At 41.7% G+C, this 22848-nt stretch overlaps 1 protein-coding gene across 1 annotated transcript; it reads left to right on the top strand.

The window, feature by feature from the left end:
- Nucleotides 1-16847: 16847 nt before the first annotated feature.
- On the top strand, nt 16848-19442 carry LOC123401460. Its single transcript, XM_045095285.1, has 3 exons — nt 16848-18163; nt 18918-19002; nt 19275-19442. The coding sequence occupies exons 1-2, from the start codon at nt 16921-16923 to the stop codon at nt 18956-18958; spliced, it is 1284 nt and encodes a 427-aa protein (XP_044951220.1). The 5' UTR covers nt 16848-16920; the 3' UTR covers nt 18959-19002; nt 19275-19442.
- The last annotated feature ends 3406 nt before the right edge of the window (nt 19443-22848 follow it).

Genomic DNA, 22848 nt, shown 5'->3' with positions numbered 1-22848 from the left:
ATATAATAATAACTAATTATTATTGCCTCTAGGGCATATGTCCAACAGTCTCCCACTTGCACTAGAGTCAATAATCTAGTTCACATCACCATGTGATTTCAATGAATCCAACACCCATATAGTTCTGGGGTCTGATCACGTCTTGCTCGTGAGAGAGGTTTTAGTCAACGGTTCTGAAACTTTCAGATCCGTGCGTTCTTTACAAAACTTTATGTCATCTTATAGATGTTGCTACTACGTGCTATTCGGAAATGCTCCAAATATCTACTCTACTATACGAATCCGTTTCACTACTCATAGTTATTCGGATTAGTGTCAAAGCTTGCATCGACGTAACCCTTTACGACGAACTCTTTAACCACCTCCATAATCGAGAAAAATTCCTTAGTCTATTTAGTTACTAAGGATAACTTTGACCGCTGATCAGTGATTCAATCGTGGATCACTCTGTATACCTCTTAACAGACTTGCTACAAGGCACACATGAGGTGCGGTACTCAGCATGGCATACTTTAGAGTCTACGGCTAAGGCATAGAAGATGACCTTTGTCTATTCTCTTTATTCTGCCGTGGTTGGGTTTTGAGTCTTACTCAAATTCACACCTTACAACACAGTCAAGAACTCCTTCTTTGCTGATCTATTTCGAATTCCTTCAAAAACTTGTCAAGGCATGCATCTTGTTGAAACTTCTATTAAGCGTTTTGATCTATCTCCATAGATCTTGATGCTCAACGTTCAAGTAGCTCAATCCAGGTATTCCTTTGAAAAACTCCTTTCAAACAACTTTTTATGCTTCACAGAAATTCTACATTACTTCTGATCAACAATATGTCAACCACATATACTTATCAGAAATTCTATAGTGCTCCCACTCACTTCTTTGGAAATACAAGTTTCTCATAAACCTTGTACAAACCCAAAATCTTTGATCATCTAATCAAAGTGTATATTCCAACTCCGAGATGCTCGCACCAGTCCATTGAAGGATCGCTGGAGCTTGCATACTTGCTAGTATCCTTAGGATCGACAAAACCTCCTGGTTGTATCACATACAATGTTTGCTCAAGGAAACCGTCGAGGAAACAATGTTTTGACATCCTATGTGCAATATTTCATAAATAATGCAGCAACTACTAACATAATTCTAACAGACTTTTAGCATCGCTACGAGTGAGAAAGTCTCATCATAGTCAACTCTTTGATCTTGTCGGAAACATCTTTGCGACAAGTCGAGCTTTTCTTAATAGTGACTTATCACCATCATCGTTTGTCTTCCTTTTAAAGATCCATCTTTACTCAATAGTCCTATGACCATCAAGTAGTTCTTCCAAAGTCTACACTTTGTTTTCATACATGGATCCTCTCTCGGATTTCATGGCTTCCAGCCATTTGTCGGAATCCGGGCCCACCATTGCTTTCTCCATAACTTGTAGGTTCACTGTTGCTCAACAATATGACCTCCAAGACAGGGTTACCGTACCACTGTGCAGTAGTACGCGACCTTGTCAACCTACGAGGCTTGTAGTAACTTGATCCGATGCTCGATGATCACCATCATCAGCTTTCACTTCAATTGGTGTAGGTGCCACAGGAACAACTTCCTGCGCCCTGCTACACACTGGTTGAAGTGATGGTTCAATAACCTCATCAAGTTCTACCACCCTCCCACTCAATTCTTTCGAGAGAAACCTTTCCTCGAGAAAGGATCCGTTACGAAAAACAAACACTTTGCTTTCGGATCTGAGATAGGAGATGTACCCAACTGTTTTGTATATCCTATGAAGATGCATTTATCCGCTTTGGGTTCGAGCTTATCAGACTAAAACTTTTTCACATAAGTGTCGAAGCCCCAAATTTTCAAGAAACGACAGTTTAGATTTCTCTAAACCTCAGTCTATACTGTGTCATCTCAACAGAAATACGCGGTGCCCTATTTAAAGTGAATGCGGTTGTCTTTAATGCATAACCCATAAACGATAGTGGTAATTCGATAAGAGACATCATAGCATGCACCATACCAAATAGTGTGTGGCTATGACGTTCAGACACATCATCACACTATGATGTTCTAGGTGGCATGAACTGCAAAACAATTTCCACACTGTCTTAACTGCGTACCAAAACTCGTAACTCAGATATTCATTTCTATGATCATATCGTAGTAGTTTATCCTCTTGTTACGACGAACTTCACTCCTGAAACAGAATTGAACTTTTCAATATTTCAGACTTGTGATTCATTAAGTAAATACTCTTTTATCTACTCAAATCGTCATTGAAGTAAGAACATAATGATATCCACTGCGTGCCTCAGCACCCATTGGACTGCATACATCAAAATGTATCACTTCCAACAAGTTACTATCTTGTTTCATCTCAATGAAAACAAGGCCTTGCTCATATGGTATGATTTGCATGTCACTAGTGATTGAAAATCAAGTGAGTATAAAGATCCATCAGCATGGAGCCTCTTCATGCAATTTATACCAACATGACTCAAGCGACAGTGCCACAAGTAAGTGGTACTATCATCATTACCTCGTATATTTTGGCACCAATATCATGAACATGTGTAACAGTACGATCGAGATTCAATAAACCATTGAAGGTGATTATTCAAGCAAATAGAGTAACCATTATTCTCTTTAAATGAATAATCGTATTGCAATAAACACAATCCAATCATGTTCATGCTTAACGCAAGCACCAAATAACAATTATTTAGGTTTAACACCAATCCCGATGGTAGAGGGAGCGTGCGACGTTTGATCATATCAACCTTGGAAACACTTCCAACACGTATCGTCGCCTCGCCTTTAGCTAGTCTCCGTTTATGTCGTAGCTTTCATTTCGTGTTACTAATCACTTAGCAACCGAACCGGTATCCAATACCCTCACGCTACTAGGAGTACTAGTAAAGTACACATCAACATCATGTATATCAAATATACTTCTTTCGACTTTTGCCAGCCTTCTTATCTACCAAGTATCTAGAGTTGCTCCGCCTCAGTGACCGTTCCCCTCATAACAGAAGCACTTAGTCCCGGGCTTGGGTTTAATCTGGGGTCTCTTCATTAGTGCAGCAACTGCTTTGCCGTTTCACGAAGTATCTCTTCTAGCCCTTGTCTTTATCGAAACTTAGTGGTTTTACTAACCATCAACTATTGATGCTCCTTCTAGATTTCTACTTTCGCAGTGTCAAACATCGCGAATCGCTCAAGGATAATTGTATCTATCCTTGATATGTTATAGTTCATCACAAAGCTCTCACAGCTTGGTGGCAGTGACTTTGGAGAACCATCACTATCTTATCTGGAAGATGAACTCCCACTTGATTCAAGCGATTGTCGTACTCAGATAATCTGAGCATACGCTCAACGATTGAGCTTTTCTCCTTTACTTCTTGGACAAAGAATCTTGTCGGAGGTCTCATACCTCTTAACAAGGGCACAAGCATGAAATCACAATTTCATCTCTTTAGAACATCTCTTATGTTCCGTGACGTTTCAAAACGTCTTCGGCGCCTTGCTTCTAAGCCATTAAGTATTTTGTACTGAACTATCGTGTAGTCATCAGATACGTGTATGTCGGATGTTCACATCATCTACAGACGACGCTCGAGGTGCAGCACACCGAGTGGTGCATTAAGGACATAAGCCTTCTGCGCAGCAACGAGGACAATCCTCGGTTTTACAGACTCAGTCTGCAAAGTTTGCTACTATCAACTTTCAACTAAATTTTCTCTAGGAACATATAAAAACAGTAGAGCTATAGCGCAAGCTACATCGTAATTCGCAAAGACCATTAGACTATGTTCATGACAATAAGTTCAATTAATCATATTACTTAAGAACTCCCACTCAAAAAGTACATCTCTGTAGTCATTTGAGTGGTACATGATCCAAATCCACTATCTCAAGTCCGATCATCACGTGAGTCGAGAATAGTTTCAGTGGTAAGCATCACTATGCTAATCATATCAACTATACGATTCATGCTCGACCTTTCGGTCTCATGTGTTCCGAGGCCATGTCTGCACATGCTAGGCTCGTCAAGCTTAACCCGAGTGTTCCGCGTGTGCAACTATTTTGCACCCGTTGTATGTGAACGTTGAGTCTATCACACCCGATCATCACGTGGTGTCTCGAAACGAAGAACTGTCGCAATGGTGCACAGTCGGGGAGAACACAATTTCGTCTTGAAATTTTAGTGAGAGATCACCTCATAATGCTACCGTCGTTCTAAGCAAGATAAGGTGCATAAAGGATTAACATCACATGCAATTCATAAGTGACATGATATGGCCATCATCATGTGCTTCTTGATCTCCATCACCAAAGCACCGGCACGATCTTCTTGTCACCGGTGTCACACCAGGATCTCCATCAACGTGTCGCCATCGGGGTTGTCGTGCTACTCATGCTATTACTACTAAAGCTACGTCCTAGCAATATAGTAAACGCATCTGCAAGCACAAACGTTAGTTTAAAGACAACCCTATGGCTCCTGCCGGTTGCCGTACCATCGACGTGCAAGTCGATATTAACTATTACAACATGATCATCTCATACATCCAATATATCACATCACATCGTTGGCCATATCACATCACAAGCATACCCTGCAAAAACAAGTTAGACGTCCTCTAATTTGTTGTTGCATGTTTTACGTGGTGACCATGGGTATCTAGTAGGATCGCATCTTACTTACGCAAACACCACAACGGATATATATGAATTGCTATTTAACCTTATCCAAGGACCTCCTTGGTCAAATCCGATTCAACTAAAGTTGGAGAAACCGACACTTGCCAGTCATCTTTGAGAAACGGAGTTACTCGTAGCGATGAAACCAGTCTCTCGTAAGCGTACGAGTAATGTCGGTCCAAGCCGCTTCAATCCAACAATACCGCGGAATCAAGAAAAGACTAAGGAGGGCAGCAAGACATACATCACCGCCCACAAAAACTTTTGTGTTCTACTCGAGATTACATCTACGGATGAACCTAGCTCTGATACCACTGTTGGGGAACATCGCATGGGAAACAAAAATTTTCCTACACGCACGAAGACCTATCATGGTGATGTCCATCTACGAGAGGGGATTTCCGATCTACGTACCCTTGTAGATCGCATAGCAGAAGTGTTAGTGAACGCGGTTGATGTAGTGGAATGTCCTCACGTCCCTCGATCCGCCCCGCGAACCGTCCCACGAACCGTCCCGCGATCCGTCCCACGATCTAGTGCCGAACGGACGGCACCTCCGCGTTCAACACACGTACAACTCGACGATGATCTCGGCCTTCTTGATCCAGCAAGAGAGATGGAGAGGTAGATGAGTTCTCCGGCAGTGTGACGACGCTCCGGAGGTTGGTGGTGATCTAATCTCAGCAGGGCTCCGCCCGAGCTCCGCAGAAACGCGATCTAGAGGTAAAACCGTGGAGGTATGTGGTCGGGCTGCCGTGGCAAAAGTTGTCTCAAATCAGCCCTAAAACCCCACTATATATAGGAAGGAGGGAGGGGAGGAGGCAGCCTCAAAACCTAAAGGTTTGGCCGAAATTGGAGGTGGAGGAGTCCTACTCCAATCCTACTTGGAGTAGGATTCCACCTTCCCACTTGGAAACTCTTTCCACCTTGTGTTTTTTCCTTCTCAAACCTTATGGGCCTTAGTGGGAACTTATTCCAGCCCACTAGGGGCTGGTTTATCTCTTCCCATAGCCCATGAGACCCCTTGGGGCGTGACACCCCTCCTGATGGTCCCCGGCACCCCTCCCGGCACTCCCAGTACACTACCGATGAGCCCGAAACTTTTCCGGTAATGCACGAAAACCTTGCGGTAACCAAATGAGGTCATCCTATATATCAATCTTCGTTTCCGGACTATTCCAGAAACCCTCGTGATGTCCGTGATCTCATCCGGGACTCCAAACAACATTCGTTAACCAACCACATAACTCAAATACGCATAAAACAACATCGAACCTTAAGTGTGCAGACCCTGCGGGTTCAAGAACTATGTAGACATGACCCGAGAGACTCCTCGGTCAATATCCAATAGCGCGACCTGGATGCCCATATTGGATCCTACATATTCTACGAAAATCTTATCGTTTGAACCTCAGTGCCAAGGATTCATATAATCCCGTATGTCATTCCCTTTGTCCTTCGGTATGTTACTTGCCTGAGATTCGATCGTCAGTATCCGCATACCTATTTCAATCTCGTTTACCGGTAAGTCTCTTTACTCGTTCCGTAATACAAGATCCCGCAACTTACACTAAGTCACATTGCTTGCAAGGCTTGTGTGTGATGTTGTATTACCGAGTGGGCCCCGAGATACCTCTCCGTCATACGGAGTGAAAAATCCCATTCTTGATCCATACTAACTCAACGAACACCTTCGGAGATACCTGTAGAGCATCATTATAGTCACCCAGTTATGTCGCGACGTTTGATACACACAAAGCATTCCTCCGGTGTCAGTGAGTTATATGATCTCATGGTCATAGGAACAAATACTTGACACGCAGAAAACAGTAGCAACAAAATGACACGATCAACATGCTACGTCTATTAGTTTGGGTCTAGTCCATCACATGATTCTCCTAATGATGTGATCCCGTTATCAAGTAACAACACTTGCGTATGGCCAGGAAACCTTGACCATCTTTGATCAACGAGCTAGTCACCTAGAGGCTTACTAGGGACAGTGTTTTGTCTATGTATCCACACAAGTATTATGTTTCCAATCAATACAATTATAGCATGGATACTAAACGATTATCATGAACAAATAAATATAATAATAACTAATTATTATTGCCTCTAGGGCATATGTCCAACATTTAGTTCTTTCCTTTTCAGTTTTTATTTCTTCTCTTAGAGGAATAAGTCTTTAGTATTTAGTTTGAGTCTTTTGCTTTTGTCTCTCCCCCGATGTATTCGAGCTTATGAGCTATATAATAAAGAGTATCTTAGTCAAGGTCTTTGCTTTGTGCCATGATCAATAGTATGAAAAGAACGATAGCATGAAAGATCATGAGACGATCTTATGGAAAGTGATAACTTCACTTATGACACGTATGATGATTGAAACTTGTTGATAATAAATCAACATAGACCTCAGTCATTGTTGCAATTAATAAGAAGTAATAAGGAAAGAGAGGTTCACATATAAATATATCATCTTAGACACTTTTTACAATTGTGAGCACTCATCAAACTATTACATGCTTAGGAGTAGATGTTGGACAAGGAAGACAACATAATGAATTGTGTTTGCTTGGTTCAAAACAATGTTATATGATTAGAGATCCCTTAGCATGTGACGATTGCTTCCACCTCATATTAGCCAAAACTCCCGCACCAAGTAGAGATACTACTTGTGCATCCATAATCCTTCAACCCAGTTTTGCCATGAGAGTCTACCATACCTACCTATGGATTGAATAAGATCCTTCAAGTAAGTTGTCATCGGTGCAAGCAATAAAAATTGCTCTCTAATATGTATGATCTATTAGTGTGTGGAAAATAAGCTTTGTACGAACCTATGACGAGGAAGACATAAAAGCGACAGACTGCATAATAAAGTTTTTTATCACAGGAGGCAATATAAAGTGACGTTCCTCCTCACTAAGAGGACACGCATTCAAACCTCAAAAGCGCATGGCAACCTCTGCTTCCCTCTGCGAAGGGCCTATCTTGTACCTTTACTTTTTGCCCTTGTAAGAGTCATGGTGATCTTCACGAATTCCCTACTTTGCCTCAGTCTTGGCTACCGTCAGATGGTTGGGAAAGATCTATATTCATATATCAACTTGGAGTTGAGTACTTATGCTTTATTATTGTTGACTTTACCCTTGAGGTAAATCGTTGGGAGGCAAAACTATAAGCCCCTATCTTCCTCTGTGTCCAGCTGAAGCTTTGACACCATGAGTACCACGTGAGTTGTAACAATTGTGGAAAACAAAAGAGATGATTGAGTATGTGGGTTTGCCTTACAAGCTCTTATTTGACTCTTTCTGATGTTGTGATAAATTGCAATTCCTTCAATGACTATGGACTATTGTTGGTTACTTCTTGGTAAGGTTTTTGCTTCATGCTTTGCTTTGTGAAGGAATTGTTACTTTCCCATAAGAGTCTTTATGATGTATTGCTGTTCTATGTGTGATCATGATGCCCTCATGTCCGTATTATGTTTTATTGACACCTTTGTCCCAAACATGTGGACATGTTTATGGAACTTGGTTTTCGCTTGAGGACAAGCGAGGTCTAAGCTTGGGGGAGTTGATATGTCCATTTTGCATCATGCTTTCATGTTGATATTTATTGCTTTTTGGGCTATTATATTACTTTGTGGTACCATATTTATGCCTTTTCTCTCTTATTTTGCAAGGTTTATTTGAAGAGGGAGAATTCAGGCAGCTGGAATTCTGGACTGGAAATGGAGCAAATCTTAGTCCACTATTCGGCACATCTCCAAATGCCTTGAAAAGTTACATGGATTTTTTTGGGATTATATAAAAAATACTGGGCGAAAGAAGTACCGGAGGGGGGCTGCCAGGGCGCCACAAGCCCTGCCACCGCCACCACCCCCTGGTGGCGGAGTGGGGGCTTGTGGGCTCCTTGACGGCCCACTAGCCCCCCTCTTTTGCTATATGAAGGGTTTTGGTCCAGAAAAAATCAGACGGGAGCTTTTTCGTGGTTTCGCCGTCGCCACGAGGCGGAACTTGAGCAGATCCAATCTAGAGCTCCGGCAGGACGATCCTGCCGGGGAAACTTCCCTCCCAGAGGGGGAAATCGTCGCCGTCGTCATCACCAACACTCCTCTCGTCGGAGGGGAGGCATCTTCATCAACATCTTCATCAGCACCATCTCCTCTCCAATCCCTAGTTTATCTCTTGTAACCAATCTTTGTCTCGCGACTCCGATTGGTACTTGTAAGGTTGCTAGTAGTGTTGATTACTCTTTGTAGTTGATGCTAGTTGGATTACTTGGTGGAAGAGTTTATGTTCAGATCCTTGATGATATTCATTACACCTCTGATCATGATTATGATTATGCTTTGTGAGTAGTTACTTTTGTTCCTGAGGACATGGGGTAAGTCATGTTAATAATAGTCATGTGAATTTGATATTCGTTCGGTATTTTGATATGTTGTATGTTGTCTTTTCCTCTAGTGGTGTTATGTGAAAGTTGACTACATAACACTTCACCATACTTGGGCCTAGAGGAAGGCATTGGGGAGTAGTAAGTAGATGATGGGTTGCTGGAGTGACAGAAGCTTAAACCCGAGTCTATGCGTTGCTTCGTAAGGGGCTGATTTGGATCCACTAGTTTAATGCTATGGTTAGACTTTGTCTTAATTCTTCTTTTGTAGTTGCGGATGCTTGCGAGAGAGGTTAATCATAAGTGGGATGCTTGTCCAAGTAAGGGCAGTACCCAAGCGCCGGTCCACCCACATATCAAACTATCAAAGTAACGAACGTGAATCATATGAACATGATGAAACTAGCATGACAAAAATTCCCATGTGTCCTCGGGAGCGTTTTTTCTCCTATAAGACTTTGTTTAGGCTTGTCCCTTGCTACAAAAGCGATTGGACCACTTGCTGCACTGTTTCTACTACTTGTTACCTGTTACTTTTTGCTTGCTACGTTTCACCTCGCTACACAATCACTTGTTACCGCTACTTTCAGTGCTTGCAGTTATTACCTTACTAAAATCCGTCCATCGGAGCCTTCTACTCCTCATTGGGTTCGACACTCTTACTTATCGAAGGGACTACGATTGATCCCCTATACTTGTGGGTCATCAAGGGGCTTGGGGATTGTGAGACATGTGGTGGGTTTTCCGGGAGTCAGCTGCCAAGCTCGTGAGCTTGGGGATTAGGGCCGGCCCATAGGCCGGGAAAATGGGCGCTCGCCCTGGGCCGCCGGAAGGCAGGGGCCTCAACCCAGGTAATACTTTCCCAGATCCCAGCCCAAGTTATACTAGCGAACGCACTCAACGCAGCCTGAGAGAGAAATCTTCCTGTTCCTTCTCGAGACAGACTCTCCTCCCAAATCCGAGACTCCCAGAACAGCGCCGCCGCTCCCGTCATCCCGTGCCGTCTCCGATTCCAAGATCACCGCCGGCCATTAATGGAGACTAATGGCGCAAATCATATCCCCGATCTGCTCACCTTCCTTCTTCAAAGATCTTCCTGTTCCTCACTTCCCCATCAGCTAGACATTGGAGTCTTGGAGACAGGGAGATCTGCCCGTTCCTCACTTCCCGGTGATCCCGTTCCTCCTTTCAGATAAATAGATGACCCTGACCCCTGCCTGCATCTCTAATCTCTCTTATCTTTCTCTGTTTCAGTGGACAGGGGATCTATTTGAGGCAGGGGGAGCCGAAGCAGGTCTATTTGGCTTCCCTTGTTCGCTGCTGCCTCCTAATCTGTTTGAAGCCTTGAAGGCCGAAGGTGAAGCCGAAAGGAGGGGGCCGAAGCTGATCTGTTTCAGGTAATCAGGTTCTTCACTTTCTCTTAGAACGGATTTTTTTCTTCCTGGTGAAACGAATCAGCTGAACATCGAACAACTGAACTGCACACCTCGAGAAGGGTCCTGCTGATTGCCACTCGCGGATTTGCTGATTTGGCTGCCTCAACATTCAGGTGGCTTTGTTCCCTGTTTTAATCATTTTATGCTGCTTGTTCTTGATAAGTAACATGTTCTTTAGAAAGCATTTATCTGGTAGTAACAAAAGGAAGATAAAAAAGCAAAAAGATGAAGAGGTAAAATCTCTAAAAGGATCACTTAGCAGATATTTCAAACCTGGTAGTTCTTCTAGAGGTCCCATGGAATTGGCCATAGTATGTGTTGAACAACCAACTGAGAATGCAAATGCTACTGATGATGATATGGATGTGGGTAGTAGTAATTCCAGCGAGCATGAAAATGTAACTCGTTCATCAAATTGTGAATCACCGAGTGTCGATAAACAACAACCATTCACTTTTGATATTTTTGACCCATGAAACTGGGATAATCTGGATGATAAGGCAAGGAATATTTTAGTTGAGAAGGGCCTTGTAAGGAATGATGATATTGTGTTCCCTCCAGATAGTAATTATAGTCATTTTTCACTATCTTATTATTCCATAAAGTTGAGGAATGGAGAGGTACATGCCAGGAAATGGTTGGTTTACTCTGAACATGCTAAAAATTGTATTGTTTTTGTTGCAAGCTTTTCAAATCCCATAGCAACAAGAGTGCGTTAGCTGGTAATGGGTTGAGTGACTGGAAGCATCTTAGCGAGAGGCTTAAAGAACATGAAAATGGTGTAGAACACAATAAAACCATGAACACTTGGAATGAGTTAAACGTTAGACTGGCCAAAAATAAAACCATTGATAAGGATTTGCAGCAGCAGATTAATAAGGAGAAAGAACGTTCGAGACAAGTGTTAGTGGGATTACTAGCAATTGTTAAATATCTTGGTAAATATAACTTGGTTTTCCGTGGATCTAGTGAGAAACTTTATCAACACAACAATGGTATTTTTTTGGCATGTGTAGAGATGATTGTTGAATTTGATCCAATAATGCAAGAACATCTTAGAAGAATTCAGAATCATGAAATTTATCATCACTATCTCAGCCACAAATTTCAAAATGAGTTGATTTCTCTATTGGCCTATAGTGTTACTAGTTCTATCTTACGAATTATTAAAGAAGCTAAATATTTCTCCATAATTCTTGATTGTACTCCAGATGTTAGCCATCAAGAACAAATGACCCTAATTATTCGAGTGTTAACATGTCAAATAGAAAAATAAAAATAGAAGATTTTTTTATGGAATTTTTGACAGTGGATGACACTTCTGGTTTGGGTCTTTTTAATGTACTTCTTGATGCAATTGAGTCTTATGGCTTAAATATTGATAATGTAAGGGGCCAAGGGTACGATAATGGTTCCAACATGAAAGGAAACAAACAAGGGGTACAGAGTCGTTTACTTGAAACAAATCCAAGAGCTTTATATATGCCATGTGCGTGTCATAGCCTCAATCTTACTTTGTGTGATATGGCAAGTTCTTGTACTAAAGCTATATCCTTCTTTGGAATTGTGCAACGAATTTATGTTTTATTTTCAAGTTCCACTAAAAGATGGAAAGTTTTACTTGATCATATTCCTAGTTTAACCGTAAAAGGTTTGTCTAATACTCGGTGGGAGAGTCGAATCAAAAGTGTAAAGGCTATTAGATATCAAGCTCCACAATTAAGGATCGCTTTGTCCGAGTTATGTAAAATTTGTGATGATGCCAAGTCAAAGAGAGATGCAAAAAAATTATTTGATGCGCTTGGTAGTTTTGAGTTTTTTACTTGGCATGGTTATTTAGCATGATATATTATTTGCTGTAAACATGGTGAGCAAAAAGTTGCAGTCTGCATCTATGTGTGTTGACTCTACCTTGCAGCAAATTGAAGGCGTAATGCAGTTTTTTGATAAGTATAGAGATGAAGGATTTGCATCTTGTTTAACTATCGCCAAAGGTCTTGCAATTGATATGGGCATAGAACCATCATTTCCAATAAAACGTAATGTTACTAGGAAGAAACAATTTGATGAACCTGATAACGATGAAGAAGTTCTAAAAGCTGAGAAGGCGTTCAAAGTTAATTACTTTTTAGTTGTTGTTGATATTGCAAAGGTCTCTCTGAGAACTAGATTCAAAGAACTCAAAGTTTTCAAAAGTATATTTGGCTTCTTACTTAGCTCAAAAGACATGAAGTTATTGGATGATGTCGAACTATGCAAATGTTGTGCTAAGTTTGTAGAAACATTTTCACTAAATGGTCCATGCGATGTTGAGTTAGATGATCTTTTTTCTGAAATAAGACTGCTGCATATGACTTTACCAGAATCAGATTTGCCATTGCATGCTATGGAGATTTTTGAGTTTGTTAGAGATATTGACTGTTTTCCAAATGTTTTAATTGCTTATCGAATTTTGTTCACTGTACCAATGACCGTAGCATCAGCGGAGCGTAGCTTTTCCAAGTTGAAATTGTTAAAGAACTACTTGAGGTCAACAATGTCACAAGAAATATTAAATGGTCTTGCTACTTTATGTATTGAGAAGGATAAGTTAGATGAAATAAATGTTGATGCAATAAAGGATGATGGAGTGGTGATGGTGATGATGATGGCGACGATTTCCCCTCTCCGGAGGCCAAAACAGCCTCCAGATTAGCTATCCCGAAGAAGAACCGAGGGTGGCGGCGGCTCCGCGTCGAGAACTTGCAAAACAACTTCCATTCTGGAATTTCCTCATCACGGGTAAAAATAGGAGCCAAAGTAGGGCACTACAGGGGGTGGCCCCCACCCAGGCGGCCTCCCGGCGTGGCCAGGGGGCAGGCCGCGCCAGCAGGTCGCCTGGGGGCCCTCTGACTCCCCTCTGGCCCATTTTCTGGCCCATGGTCCCTCCCGGTGCATGGATTTTTCCTATTTTTATGGGAATTTTCCGGGACGTCTAAATATCCATTTTACTACACACAAGAAAACCATACAGGCAGCTCTGCTGAAAATAGTGTCAGTCCGGGTTAGTTTTATTCAAATCATGCAAGAATGAGGTCAAAACAATAGCAAAAGTGTTTGAAAACGTCGATACATTTGAGACGTATCAACTCCCCAAGCTTAGCATATTGCTTGTTCTCAAACAATTCAGTTCAACGAACTGAACGCGACAAAGAAAACTTGACAAACTCTTTTGCTTCATCAGATGTATATAAGCATGCACTACAAACAAGTCCAACAAGTATTGAAGTAATGCAACAAAGACAATGCACGAAGCAATCCTTCGATCATGTGAAGAGTTTCAAACAACTAAGAAAGAATAATATGTAACAGAAAATCATAACGAGATCACAATGCACATGACTTGGATATACTAGAGTGGCATCTCGCTAGCCCCCATGTGTGAAGCAAAACATAAATGCAGACGCTCCTTCAGAGTATTAAAGGAGATTAGAAATAAATATTTCAGAATAAGCAATATCACAATCATGCAGAAGACAATGTAGTGCTTTGGGACAATGCACATTACACTCAGAATGACAATTATGCTCTCTATAGTTGGTGCCTTTATGAGAAGATGACGACTCAACAGAAAAGTAAAATAGATAGACCCTTCGCAGAGGGAAGCATTGATTTGCAGAGGTGCTAGAGCTTGAGCTTTAAAACCGAGATAAATCAAAATTTTGGCCGGTATGCTTTCATTGTGAACGTAACAACTAAGAGATCTCAATATATTCCGTGCTAAATACATTATAGGCGGTTCCCAAACATAAAAGTAAAGTTTTAACCCCCCCTCCACCAATCGATCACACTCCACGGCGGGCCGAATCCACGGGTACCGTCCATACAAACAACAATCCTGGGGGAGTTTTGTTTCATTAAATTTGATTTGACTCTGAGCATGGAGCTGGGCATCCCGGTTACCAGCCACTTTCTCGTGAATGACAGTGAATCAACACATATCTTGAGAATAACCTACTTAGCATGGAAGATACTGATAGCTCCTAGTCACTACATGAGCGATTCGGGCATACAAAACAAAATATTCATTTGAAAATTTAGAACACGACACATGCAAATTTACTTGGAACGACACATAAATACCGCATATAGGTAGGTATGGTGGACTCATATGGTGCAACTGGTTTTAAGGATTTTGGATGCACAAGCACTCAGTCTGCTTAGTACAGGCGAAGGCTAGCAAAAGATGGGGGAAGCGACCAACTAGAGAGCAATAACGGTCATAATCATCGAGAGCGACAAAGCAACATTGAATCGGGCATGAAAGCGATATAACTATTCTGAAACAAAAAGATCGTCAAGGCTTGATAGAATTCCAGTCATAAACATGTGTAAGCATGTGCCAAGTCAATCCAAAAACTCACTGAACGGAAATACCACTCTAATATGCCAAACCATGAACAATGCAATGCATGCTAAACATTTCAATAACACATTATGCACTCCAGCTATTTGAGATTAGTCATAAAGAAAGCATGAACTACTGGGAGAGCATTGTAATTATAGCACTATGTACATGCATATGTACAAAAGCAGAAACAAATAGAGTTCATACCGGCTTTCCTTGTTGCATTCCTTCCGTCGATCTTCGTCATTATTGCATCGTCACTTGCACGATCGAACATAGAAAGATATAATCAAGCGCAATTGTAACCATGGACGTGAGCTGAACTCTGCAAACAAAGCAAACTAAAGAAAGAAAATAAACCTTTTTGGGTTTTCCAAAGTTTAAACGAAAGCAAAGAAAAAGAGAAATCTTTTTGTTGTTTTTGCAAAGAGAGAACAAAGAAGAACAGACAAAAACTCTGAAAAGATTTACAAAGGATACTACGAATGATACAATGAAAGGGGAGAAGGATACGTACTCCCCCAAGCTTAGACTTTTGGCCTAAATTGAGCTCGGCTATTGCGGGCTCCAGGATATTCCTCCGGCTTCGGAGTGGTATTGGTGGCTCCAAGAATCATACGAGGCATCGGGCGCGTACACGGATGCCCGGATGGCCTCCCAAGGAGAAGGCTCTTCCTCCTCGGGAACAACCTCCTTCATTGGGTTGTGGAACTGCTGCTGGATCACGAACTCGTCCAGCTCAGTCGAGGTGAAAGACCACCCGTTCCTGCTAGTATAATCAAACAAAAGTGGTGCAGGTAGACGGATCTCACGAGTAGTAAGCTCGTCAAACCTCATAATATAAACAAGGTTACTAAACTCGGAAGTCCTAGTAACAAACTCATGGCTCTTCATAGCGGTAAGATCAAAGCTTATGTATGGAAATGTAGCGGCCCGACTCAAAACGAGTCAAGCCTCTGTGTAACTGTGCTATTCTTGTATCAGTATGCTGGCACACATAGTACATCAATGTATATATCAAAGTGTAATCACATGTAAATAGCGTAAAAACTGATATATCAAAGTGCAATCACACAGTACATCAATGTATATATCAAAGTGCAATCACATGTATATCAAAGTGCAATCACATGTGCCATGACGGAGTGGCGCCGGCGCCACCCGATGGACGTCGCTGCCGAGAACGCCTTCTGGGCGAAGAGGACGGCAATGCGTCACGAGGAGCGGCAGGACAGGCGTCGACGCAAGTTACTCGCTATATCGCAGCGCGGGGCTACAACAACGGTTTGCCGTCCATCTTTATTTCTGACGATGAACGTTGGAAGGACGCATGGCTATTTAATTCGGACAGCACCCACAATGAGGACTCGGAATAGTTTTATCTATCTATGTAGTTTTTGATTATCTATCTATGTAGTTTTATCGTGTTGGACTATCTATATTATCGTGTTGGACAAGTCTATTATCTATATAAATGAATTATGTATCAAATCTATGCATATATTTTAGCGTGTTGGACTAGTTTTGCGTTTTAATTTACAGCGTCCGCTGAAGCGCCACGTGCGCGCTAAAATATGCTGCGGCTAACACAGTCGGCACTCGTCGACGCGTTAAAAAAGCTAAACCGTTTTTTTTACGGCGGTCGAAGCGCGCCGCTCTTAACTGCACTAGCGGGTTGACAGTATGTTGTTAGTGTGAGTCGATCCGTACTGCGACTCGATCTGTGTTTTTCTTTGATGAATCGTTTCTTATGTGGAAGAGGACATATATGAACCGAATCGAAACGAACTATGAACGGACACAGATGAATCGAGTTTCTTCCGAGCTATGAACGGACACATATACGGAACCGAATCGAAACGAACTTGTCTACTTTTGTAACCTTATATAAGCGCCAGGAGGCCGTGTCCAGCAGCCGGAGGGGTGGTGTTGGGCGACGTTCCGCCAGCCTAGCTAGTAGCTACTTGCCGGAAAAAGGAGAGGAAAAAACATGTCAACGCCAGCAGCGGCGCTGGAGGATGAGGACCTCCTCCGGGAGATTTTTCTCCGGCTCCCTCCGCTGCCGTCAACCCTCTCCCGTGCCTCCCTCGTATGCACGCGCTGGCGCCGCATCCTTTCCGATCCCTGCTTCCTCCGCCGTTTCAGCAGACACCACCCGGAACCACCTCTCTTGGGCTTCTTCAGACGTTCACGTCTCACATATTCCGTCTTGACTCCCATCTTGGATCCACCCGACCGCATCCCCGCCGAAAGCAGCTTCTTTTTTCGCTTTCTTCACAGCAGCTTCAGGAGACCTCCGTCTCCGTTGGGTTTCTCCAAAGGGTCTCTTGTCTCGTATCCCATCTTCGCTCCCACCTTGGACCCGCCCAATCGCATTCCCACCCAACGCTTCTTTATGCCCGAGCACTTGGCGAATTGGGAATTACAAGGCTGCCGCCACGGCCTCGCCGTCATGCTCAGCGAGTCTTTGTGTGAGGTCTTCGTGTGGGATCCCCTCAACGGCCAGCAGCACCGGGTGCCTTTTCCACCGGAGCTCCGCGACGTCAAAAGGGGGAGTTTCTGTTTGTGCAGCGCCACGGTGATGTCTGTTGACGATCAAACCGCCCATGTGCACGACGATTGCTTCTTGAGCCCCTCCTTCAAATTGGTCTTGATCTGCACCAGCAGTGACTTGAAGACATCATTTGCCTGTGTCTATGAATCGGCGTCCGGTGTATGGGGGAATATTGTCTCAACATCCACTACTAATATGGTTAGGAAACTAAGGCCCAGCATCCTCATCGGGAATACGGTTTACTGCTTGTTTCATGGGCGCGAAATCCTTGCATTTGATATTGAAAGGCAGACTCTTCATGTCATCGAGATGCCGGCAGAGGTCCAACATATCAACAATTGGTCCTTTCATCAGCTCTTACGGACAGATGATGATAGTCTACTTGGCCTCGCCGTCAAGTCGAAACTAGGCATTCATATATGGGAGAGGAAACTTAATTCTGATGGTGTTACCGGATGGGTGCTTCTGCGGAAAATCAATCAATTGGAGGGGATCCCGTCTGGCGCCTTCAGAAATGCAGAGATGGTGGGGTATGACGAGGAGTTAAATGTGATGGTTCTTTCTACCTACAGTGGCAACTTCATGCTCCACCTTAAGACGATGCAGATTAGATTTATTTCTAAAACGCATAGGTGGGCTGATACGATCTATTTTCCCTACAGAAATTTCAACACTACAGGTAATACCTCCGTACCTTATTTGTAACAAGATTAGTTCCAATTACTATTGGTATATGTGTTTGTCGTATTAGTGTTCATGTGATGTGATTAATGGTTTACTCCATGTAAATAATGTAGTGAAACCATCTAATCTTGGAAAAATAGTTAGCCTCGATTGGATGATTAATAAAGCTTGTGTTACGTTTTTTCAGTCCGTGTGCCTCCTTGCAAGACAAGTTTGTCTTGTTTGTTCTTCATACTAATCATCAATTCATGGTGGAATGTATTTTTTAATGGAAAATAATACTAGTTCTTGAAAATCGAGCGGTAACAAGTAATGTAGTGCTTAATTTGAGACCGAGTTTTACCAATTTGTGCATATTATGTTTGACCCGAATGCATATTATGTTTTACCAATTAGTGCATATTATGTTTTAACAAGTAATATAGGGCATGAACGGGTACATAGTCTTTGCAGTTGTATTATGTACTCCCTCCGTCTCAAAATAACGGTCTCAACTTTGTACTAGCTCTAGTACAAAGTTGTATTAAGCTTAAGACACTTATTTTGGGACGGAGGGAATATGTATGTATTTTCTCTAAACCTCTAAGTAGTCCAAAAATGTCTTGGTAAAGGAATATTATAATTATCTCTTCCACCTGACAGCAGATGTGGCTTCATGTACTGTAGTTTTCACAAAAGCGTAGATTGCATTCTCATGATCCAACTTCTCCATGTTTTTCCATTTATTTATTGGGCTTCTTTTGATTTAGGCAGAGGAGTTGGATGGAAATGGGTGGATCCAAATCTCTGAACACAAGAGGTCTGCCAATGTGCTATGTCGGTTCAACAGGTGAGGTAATTTATATGTTTGCTATATAGGCATGTCATTTAGTCATGGGTTAGACAAATATTATTAAAATGAATGTTTTTTTTCCGCATGTTTCTACTGTATTAGGTTGATTAGTTTCTATCTAGTTCGTCATTTGTAACGTGTTCATGATCTGTGTTGTTTTTGCAACATGAGTTTTTTTGGTCGACATGCTTGCATGCATATTTTTCATATACATGTCGCATGAAGAGCCGGTCTTCCTTCTTTTAATATTGTCTCTTTTTTGGCTCATGTGCAGCTACCAGATGCCATTGTTGATCGTTCTCCTACGAATGATGTCTTGCCTTGCAGTCCAATATGCGAAATGTGCACCTACTTCACGATGGTCCAGTTGTGGCCGCCGATGTTTTATTTCTTCGAGCTTCGTGGATGTTTCAGTTTTTTTAAATGCTATTATGTCTTTGCCATGATGTCCTCACATTATTTTTTGTATCCCTGTATATCTACTACACATTCTTACTATTATTTTTGCTACCAAATATAATGTCTAAAACAGTGGAAGTGCCTTTTACACCATATTACCTTTATATTTTTTTCAAAGGCCAGTACAAATTAAATATTCAGGGATGAATATATACAACCATTCTGAGTATTATTTTTTTGCTACTTCATCAACTATTTATTTAAATACATTACAACTAAGCACTCTAGGAGCCCTCTCAGGCCATCAGCGTTTTTGACTGTTAGATCATGTTCTGAGAAGGTTTTGGGCCGTCAGATGCAGTTAACTCACGCTAAACTGGACCAGACGTTTTAAGGGCTGCTACCCCCGTAACAAAATCACACATTTTTGTTTAATCGAGGCCTTTCTCATGGAAGAGGCCCATTTAGCCGCATTGCTCCAGCATATTCATTTCCCGAACGGCCTCGGCCCACATAACACAACGCGCTAGCCTTCTCCCTGGCGTTGCAAAGCGGCTTCTAAAATAGTGGAAGTGCGTTTCTACACTGTATTCCCTTAATATTTGTTTTAAAGCCTAATACAAACTGAATATTCAAGGATAAATGTTCCATCCCTGACCCATTTTCCTGCGTTGGACCTTATGATTGCAGTTTATATTTGAACTATGCACATTAATTAAATATTTTAAAAACTCAATAAATCTTTAAGGAGGCCAAATGAACTTTGAATAATTTCAAATGCTAACATACATTCTATAGTTACATGTTCACTGTAGATAAATGTTATTGCAATCCAGACAACTTTATTTGCCAATGTGACCTCATTTTTTGTTTTAGAACAATATTAAAATCAAGTACATCATAAACCGTGTGTGATACATTATAAAATATCTTGGGTCAATCCTCATATATCACTAGTAAAAAAGAGGGCTTTGGTCCAGGGCCTGCAATCCCACTAGTCCCGGTTCACCCACGAACCGGGGCCTATGGTGTCATTGGTCCCGGTTCGTGAGGCCAGGGCGCCAGCCGGGCAGCATGGGCCATTGGTCACAGTTCGTGTCAACCCTTTGGTCCCGGTTCCAAACACGCACCGGGACCAATAGTCCGGAACCTTTCATATCCACCTTTAGTCCCGGTTGGTGGGTCAAACCGGGACCAGGTGGACCGTTCGTATCCCCTTTAGTCCCGGTTAGTATATCAAACCGGGCCGAAGTGGTGGTGGCAACCGTTCGTATCACCCTTTAGTCCCGGTTGGTAGCCCAACCCGGGACTAAAGGCCCAAACGGTTTGCCTCCCACTTTGCAAAAGCACAACTGAAGCAGAGTCTGTCGCCATTTCTGTGTTCTTCTCCTCTCTCGCTCTCCTCTCTTCTTCCACCATGCCAACTCTCTACGGAGAGGTGCTCGCACATGGCAAGACCAAGCTCGATGTCGTGTACACGAACGAGAGCAGGGAGGTGCCGCATTTTCTTAGACAGTTGAAGGGACGATGGCTTGACGCCGCGGTGGATCATGAGAAGTTCTTGGGGCTTGATCTGGAGTACACGGTTGATCAACGAGGTGTTGATGTCATCCAACTATGTTTCAAACACCATGTCTTGATCTTCCAATGGGCGAGGTATGTTTTGAGGCTTTCTTTGATCCAAGGTTATAAAAATTGCATATATATAGTGATTTCTTTAGGTTCCATTGGATAGCAATATGCAGTTTCTATATATGTTCCATTGGATAGTTAATTGAGGGTTTCTTGATCAATTCATAGGATATGAAAATTGCATAGGATCGATAGCTGTTCCATTTTGGAATCCTATAAAGATCAATTTCTCTTTAGTTTTAGTAAAACAATTTTATGCGGCGTTCTTTGATTCAAGGTTATGAAAATTGCATATAGCTAGTGATCTCTCTAGGTTCCATTGGATAGCAATATGATATGTCATAGTTATGAAAATTGCGTATAGCTAGTGATCTCTCTAGGTTCCATTGGATAGCTAGTGATCTCTCTAGGTTCCATTGGATAGCAATATGCAATATGCCTACCTTGTTGCATATTTGCAAAACCGTGGGAGAATATATATATATATATATATATATATATATATATATATATATATATATATATGTCTTAGTTAATTTATGATTTCTTGATCAATTCATAGGATATGAAAATTGAATAGGATAGCAATATGTTCCATTTGAATCCTAAAGACAATTTTCTATTTAGTTGTAGTGAAATTTTTTCCTTGTTGCAGCAGTATGTAACATTTATTCCATTTTAATTTGTTGATGTTGCAGTAGTGACAAGCATTGTTCAGAACTCATGGACTTCCTTCACAGCGGCATATGTAGGCTTCGACATGACAGGACTTCAATGGCTCATATGGCAGTCGCCTTAATCGACGAGGAGTATGGTGATATGAAGACCAAATTTCCAAAGTCTCAACACATATTTTGCGAGAGGACCCCACTTGACCCTATCAACATTCAATATGCAGAAAAAGATGCATACGTTTCATACGAGTTGTACCGCAAGATTCGAGTCGTCAACTATGGCCAGCGCCACCTCAGACCAGGTGGACATTCTGATTCAGACGAGTAGTGTTCACAACGGCGAACACTTGTATATATATCTATGCTAGCTATTATTATGTATTATTTGGACTAGTCTCATTATGTACTGCTTGGACCAATTTATAAATGTCTAGTTTTTGTTTGTGCCATTATAGTTTCCAAATTTGAATGGTTTAGCCCTTTCTAACTTCATTTGCTACTTTTGAATGGTTTAGCCCTTTCTTACTTCATGGTATTATGCATTTCGACCACATATACATATAAAAAGTCTTCAGTTCAAATAAGTTTTAAAAAATGAAATCCCTTTTGTAACAGATCTGTTTTTGACTAAAATAGTTATTTAAAATAATTTAAAACCTACCAAATTGAATATAATGATAAAAACACGGTAATATTAAAAAGCATGAAAAAGAATCACTCAAAAATCTATTTTTTAAATAAAGTTATTCACAAAATAAAATAAATAAAGTGAAAAATGAAACGAAAAATGAAATAAAAGAATCACCCAATAGGCTCATATGCACTGACAAATTAGGCCCAGAAGCCATCAGTTGAGAGGAGCTCCAAAGGGTCAATGCACGAGCGCTTATAAACAACTCCCGAGCTCTCTCGCTAGCGAGCTGGGACTAAACATCAAAATCAAAAGAGCCCTGAGAGAGTTGTGGAGACAAAATTACACAACATGGATATGAAGGTAACTGAGTTGATCACCATGGTCAGACAGCTTCAACATGAAGTTGACTTTGTGGAGATTCCACACTACTACACAGTTCAGCACCAGGCCCCGGTCAGTTGTTGTTCCTGCTCTAGAGACAAGACAAACATCCTCAGCACAAGCTTCAG

The sequence above is a fragment of the Hordeum vulgare genome, chromosome 6H (genome assembly GCF_904849725.1).
Source record: "Hordeum vulgare subsp. vulgare chromosome 6H, MorexV3_pseudomolecules_assembly, whole genome shotgun sequence".
In the NCBI taxonomy this organism is placed as follows: domain Eukaryota; kingdom Viridiplantae; phylum Streptophyta; class Magnoliopsida; order Poales; family Poaceae; genus Hordeum; species Hordeum vulgare.
Note: the sequence above shows the minus strand (reverse complement) of the source record. Positions and strands in the feature narration are given on the sequence as shown.

Excerpts from the sequence above, each read along its gene's own strand:
- LOC123401460 (XM_045095285.1), top strand. The coding sequence starts at position 16,921 with ATGTCAACGCCAGCAGCGGCGCTGGAGGATGAGGACCTCCTCCGGGAG. Across the intron at positions 18,164-18,917 it reads CAGAAATTTCAACACTACAG|GCAGAGGAGTTGGATGGAAA; the intron begins GTAATACCTCCG and ends CTTTTGATTTAG.